At 33.4% G+C, this 6359-nt stretch overlaps 1 protein-coding gene across 2 annotated transcripts; it reads left to right on the forward strand.

Annotated features, from left to right (window-relative positions):
• The first annotated feature begins 1614 nt into the window (after positions 1-1614).
• LOC120775951 (actin-related protein 2) lies at positions 1615-6153 on the forward strand. 2 transcript variants are annotated; one of them, XM_040106362.1, is made up of 8 exons: positions 1615-1879; positions 2619-2729; positions 3064-3078; positions 4120-4335; positions 4400-4609; positions 4684-4833; positions 4888-5166; positions 5446-6153. In XM_040106362.1, the coding sequence occupies exons 1-8, from the start codon at positions 1832-1834 to the stop codon at positions 5614-5616; spliced, it is 1200 nt and encodes a 399-aa protein (XP_039962296.1). In that variant the 5' UTR covers positions 1615-1831; the 3' UTR covers positions 5617-6153. The 2 variants fall into 2 exon arrangements, with proteins under 2 accessions (XP_039962296.1, XP_039962297.1); XM_040106363.1 differs by lacking the exon at positions 3064-3078.
• Positions 6154-6359: the final 206 nt, after the last annotated feature.

Consider the following 6359-nt stretch of genomic DNA (forward strand, 5'->3'; position numbering starts at 1 on the left):
ATTCGAACCGTTCCCACGGCAGTCGGCAAAAATGTTAGTAAATGTTTTCTGCCGCTACAACAACTCATCAGCAGCAGTCCTCAAAACTAAAGAAGCCACCACAACAAATGATAATATTTTTACGAAGCGCCCGTCAGAATTATGGGCACATGTAATAGCAAGTTCATTATTACCATTGCTAGTGGTGATCTGATAAATAGCATAACCTGGCGACCTTTGTAGACTCTCGCGTCAGACCATCTACACATAATTATCTCCCGACTACTTATCTGAAATATCAAACATATGTCCAGCGTGCAATAAGTCTCCGCAGGACAATAGCCACCTCTCTGCATGACCTGCTAACCCTACAGATCTGACACCCTTCTCCCTTTGGTCCGACCCCGTCGAAACAGCAGGTTTCCTGGGCCTACTGTTGGATTACTTCGATGACAACTTATCTAATCCTTACTACGTATCTTAATGAGAATGAGGTAGCCGTTACAACAACAACAGCTATTTTTGCAAAAATAAATAACACTTACCGATCCAAAAGGGGATCGCCGAAAAAACAGCCCTTGGCTTCGGGGTCGTTGGGATGTTACCACCGCCCCGACATATCCAACGTATGCCTGCAATGAGTTTCCGCATGCCACTGGCCACCTCTTTGCGTGCCCCGCCAACCCCACTCATCTAACACCTTTTCTCCTTTGGTCCGACTCCGTCGAAACAGCACGTTTCCTGGGCCTGCCACTAGATGACGTCGAGGACAACCTATATAACCGTTATACTAACGGGGATTAGATATACGTTAGAACAACAACAACAAAAATAAATTAAACAGGAGCTCGTATCAAAGAGCTGTAATATCGACAAGCGCACTTTCTTCGTTACTTGACTACTAAACTGTAATAGGATTTCATTGAAATCGCCTATATAAAATGTTACCATTCATTCTAATATAGAGTCTTTGCTGTTAACCAACATTTTAGGTAGATGCGTGTACCGTAATTTTTAAAATCCGCATTAAAAATTAATTTTCGGTACTACAATCTTTCATTTGTGTTACCTTGTTATTGGGTTCAAGTCCATGCTTTAGATTTGAACATTATCCATTATTGCCACATTTACTGGTGTACTTAAATAAAAGCGTTGAGCCAGTGAACGTAAAAAAACTCCGTTTGTATAAGTAATAAGCATCGTGCGACAAGAAATTATTCAAAAAATTACAATTTTTTGGTTTTCTGAAACCAATTTTATATGTTTATTAGAATTTCTTCCTTTTTACAATTCAATTTTGACAGCACATAAAGTCAAAATTGAATTTTTCAACGCTCAGCGTTGCCGCAGCGTTCATTTAGGTATGTGCCGTACAAAATCTTTGATTGTGAGGAACTTTTGACAGTAATTTGTTTTTATTTAGGGACGGCAGCTATAGACATTTTTAGCTAAATATTGAAAAGAGAATATAAAATATTTACATTGTTTTTACTACGCATTAAATTATAAATTTCAATGGAATTATATAAATATTGTTTCAATTTTACATTTAAAATCGTTTGTTATAAAGTAATGGCAACCATGCTGACTACACAAGTGCTGTTCGCTTGAAAAGAAATGGCCCCACGGATTTTGACGTTAGTCATCGCCGCAGAAAAGAAGTAAAGAAATTCCAATTGTTACAAATTCGCGGCTGACAATATAATTATATTATTTTTTCATCTATTAACTGTGAAGGAAAAAGTGTAATAGTGTATAAAAACAGCATAAATATAGCAGCGGTTGGATCTGCAAGAGAAGAATTTGATAGCAGTAATTGTTGGTGGACAAGTCAACATTACCAACAGAGGAAATGGATAGCAAGGGACGCAATGTTATCGTGTGCGATAATGGAACCGGTGTATGTATTATGGTTTATAGGTCTGACCACACCTATACAGATTTCATTTTTACGCGAAGTGTTTCTAAAATACTTACAATATAAGTTTACCTTATCAATATTAGGTTTGGCATAATGTCACTTTGCTTTGAAGTATTTGTTTGGTTGGTTGTTTGCCAACTTGGCCCTATGTACATGCAAAGCTATCCAAAGCAAATTTAAATAATTACATACGTGATACGTGTGGCTCCAAAATGCATTTAGTGCTGTGCTAATAAATGTCGTTTTTAACTTTATGCTTGCATATGCAAGTACCATGCTAATACCATGTTTGAAATTAGTAAAAAAGAAGGTCTGTTGCATTAGTCACGCCAAGTGGCTATTGAAAGCAACCATAAATGGGGCTTTCTTTATCTGCTTTTTATTATCTATGACTTTGAGTTTGCTTACAATACATATTGGAGGTAATTGTTAGTAACATGCTGGTGTTATTTATTAGAAAATTAAATTGTTCACTAATTCGCAATATTAATCGAATATTTTAATTTCAAAGCTTTGTATTTTAAATATGCCATTTGTTGTGTGTTGTTTATCTTATTGGTTTTATATTTAAACGGGTTTAATTAATTTTTCCTGAAAATTTTAAACTTTCACGGTTCCAAAGTCTTTGAATTGAAAACACTCGCTTTGATGTACTTACATGAATTTGTGTACATTTGTGCTACTCGCTCTCATATTTTTTACTCTTAATTCTTTGTAGTTTGTCAAATGCGGTTATGCTGGCAGCAACTTCCCCGCGCACATATTTCCCTCCATGGTGGGCAGACCGATCATACGCGCGGTTAATAAAATTGGTGACATCGAAGTGAAGGTGAGTTTGAAATAGTTACAATATTTACAAATTAAAAAATTTAATTAATTTTACTTAGGTCTTCAATATTTTTAGAAGTGACGTTTTTATCAACAATTTGTTAGTAATATTTAAAATGCCACTTAAATAAGTTGTTGATAAAAGCTTCGATTCGATTGAAAATATGTGGTTAGTTAATGTGCTATAGTGCTTTTTTCTTATTACATACAAACATGCATAAAAAACTGAATGTAACTAAAAGTTACTAAGTTAAAACTATTACATTTATATTAAAAGACTATTCTTACGTATTTTTCTGTTCTTTTCATTGACTTTTTTATAAATATTTTTACAGGATTTACATGTCGATGTAAGTCTCTAGTTTTAGTGACACCATTAAACTTAAAATTGTGAACAAATTAGAGATATTTGTTTAATTTAGCAATGCCTTCAGTTTATATAATTGCAAAATGTCTTGATAACTACTAAAATATAAAAATGTATGCAAGTGTAAACGCTTCGCAAACAGCTGCAGCCCATGTAAAAATTGTTTGCTAGACAAATGTTGAGGCTACATTTGACGCATACCTATTGACTAACTCGACCACCTTGCATAGAAAGCCGCTGCTAGCTAAGCATCTGTTATTGTTTTCTGAATGTACGAAAAAATCTAATATTATGCTAGTTTATTTATCTACTGTTATTATTTCAATGCAGAATGTTTTTCGTGTTTACATTAAAATATTCCACTTTTACTTTATGGTGTAAAAAGGCGTTGAAATCTTCGTACTAACAAAGTTGCTAATACTAACATTTTTCGCATGTCAGTGTTTTTCAATCGCAGTTTGAATTTGAAAGAAATAAAAAATATATTTTTTTTACTTGAGTTATAAATGTTAATATTTTGGACTGAAAATAAATATTTGGAAACATTTCCTTTGTTGGATAAGAATAATTTGAAATTTCTCAGCTTAATAAGTGAATATATACAAGTGAATATATAAAACGCGAACTTTCTAAAAAGCTCCTGACAATCTAAACTATCTTGAGCTAGTGTTTCAAGCAGAAGTATAAAAATTCAAAATCTCTTAAAATTTAACAACCCACAAAATATTTGTTGTTGTAAAAATTTCCAAAATACATTTTCACCGTGTGCTGTTATGTTTAGATCCCCAATCTGCCACTTAGCCATATCGGAGTGAACCTGATTGTATATATTTGTAGTTGCAAGTAACCGAAGCTGAAATCGCGATTTAGTCTAGATAGAGAATACACATAAATATTGTTTGTACAGTGTTTCAGCAATTTCCCGATTAATTTGTTATGCGTTCTATAAATTGTAATTTTGTATTCGCATGCTTGGTTTACTAAATGCTTCTATTATTGGTGTCGCACAACAAAACTTTTACAGGATCTTATGGTGGGTGATGAAGCGTCACAGCTACGTTCGCTCCTAGAGGTGTCCTATCCAATGGAAAATGGTGTGGTACGCAATTGGGAGGATATGTGTCACGTGTGGGACTACACTTTTGGACCAAAAAAAATGAATATTGATCCAAAGAATACAAAAATTCTGCTTACAGAGCCGCCCATGAATCCACTGAAGAATCGGGAAAAGATGATCGAAGTAAGTATACTGAAAATGGCTTTTACAATGTATGGAATTTTAATAACATTAAAATGTTCCGCAGGTGATGTTTGAAAAGTACGGCTTCGATTCGGCTTATATTGCAATACAAGCGGTGTTAACGCTCTACGCGCAAGGTCTGATTTCGGGCGTGGTCATCGACTCGGGCGACGGTGTGACTCACATTTGTCCAGTGTACGAGGAATTCGCATTGCCACATTTAACCAGACGACTGGACATAGCCGGTCGCGATATCACACGATATCTGATTAAGGTTAGTTACATGAACATATTAATATAATGCTAAAGTTTAAAAAAATTAAAAATTATTAAATTGGTATCTTACAGTTACTGCTGCTACGTGGTTATGCTTTTAATCATTCCGCTGACTTTGAAACCGTGCGCATGATGAAGGAGAAGCTCTGCTATATCGGCTACGACATCGAGATGGAACAGCGTTTGGCGTTAGAAACCACTGTGCTGGTTGAGTCATATACGGTGCGAAATATCCACCAATTGTTTTGAACAATATATTAATTTTTCTAATTATAGTTACCCGATGGTCGTGTGATAAAGGTGGGCGGTGAGCGCTTTGAGGCGCCCGAGGCGCTATTCCAACCACATTTAATAAATGTGGAAGGGCAAGGCATAGCTGAGTTAGTGTTTAACACGATACAAGCTGCCGATATCGATATGCGCCCGGAATTGTATAAGCATATCGTGCTATCTGGAGGTTCAACCATGTATCCAGGTCTTCCTAGTCGATTGGAGCGTGAAATTAAGCAATTATATTTGGAACGAGTGCTCAAAAACGATATAGATAAATTAGCGGTACGTAAAATTAAAAACAAAAAAATGTATATAAAACTTTAACAGAAAAAATGTTAATTAAAAGAAATTAAAAAAAAAAAATTAAAATTGAAAGAAAAAAAAATAAAAAGGAATTAAAAAAATAGAAAGAAATTAAAAAAATAAAAAGTAATTAAAAAAATGAAAAAAATAAATAAAAAGAAATCGGAAGAAAAAATTAAAATTTAACAGAAAACCTATAAAAAATTAAAAAAAAAATTAATTTTACGAAAAAAATTATAAAAATATTTTTCTTTGCAGAAATTCAAAATTCGTATTGAAGATCCGCCACGACGAAAAGATATGGTTTTCATTGGTGGCGCTGTTTTGGCTGAAGTGACAAAGGATCGCGATGGCTTTTGGATGTCGAAACAAGAGTATCAAGAACAAGGACTCAAAGTATTACAAAAACTTACGAAGAGCACACAGTAGTAGCAAAGGCTAAAGAATTATGGAAAAAATTAATATTGTTAGCATTCAAGTTATACCTACAGTTGCGTTTTGTACTATGTTTTTATAACTTGTAGTACTACAAATATGTATATTTAAGTTAAAAAATGACAAGACAGTACTGTTATCTATAAATAATTTTCAAACAGTCTATATTAACAACGTCTATTTATGAAATTGATTATTCCTCACACGCTTTTAACTTTCTAGTTTCTAATCCTTTTTTTCTATTTTAAAATAAAATGGTAAACATTCGTTTTTTATGACTTGCTCGCCACTATTGCCGTAAGATACAAATATTATTTACATATACGCTTTGTGTAGGAAGGTAATGAAAAAAATGCATTTAATTTTTGTGTGCGTAAGCTATGAAAAACCGTTTAAATGTACTGTAAACTGTAAAAATCTTACTACTTCTATCCCATTGTATGCCAATTCTACTTAGCACGAAAACAAGTTTTCACTGTTGCTATAATTTAAAAGATAAAAAATGAAATATTTTTATTTAATCTAAGCTGATATTGGTTGTTTCTTAACTAATTGGAAAAAAAATCAAAAATAAATGGTAAGAGTTTTAATAACTAGTCGCCGAAGTAGATTTGATTTACACTCTACAAAATAGTTGTACTAAAAGAAAAGTTGTTAATTTTTATTCTTAGATTGCCTATAAATTTTCCAGAATCCTTTCTCGATAGCAATGCAACGACTTTTCACATTTTCATAAA

The sequence above is a fragment of the Bactrocera tryoni genome, chromosome 4 (genome assembly GCF_016617805.1).
Source record: "Bactrocera tryoni isolate S06 chromosome 4, CSIRO_BtryS06_freeze2, whole genome shotgun sequence".
NCBI lineage: Eukaryota > Metazoa > Arthropoda > Insecta > Diptera > Tephritidae > Bactrocera > Bactrocera tryoni.

Bases quoted from the DNA above. Each gene is read 5' to 3' on its own strand.
- LOC120775951 (XM_040106362.1), top strand. From the start codon at position 1,832: ATGGATAGCAAGGGACGCAATGTTATCGTGTGCGATAATGGAACCGGT. The intron at 4,336-4,399 runs GTAAGTATACTG...AATGTTCCGCAG, and splicing joins ATCGGGAAAAGATGATCGAA to GTGATGTTTGAAAAGTACGG. The intron at 4,610-4,683 runs GTTAGTTACATG...GGTATCTTACAG, and splicing joins TCACACGATATCTGATTAAG to TTACTGCTGCTACGTGGTTA.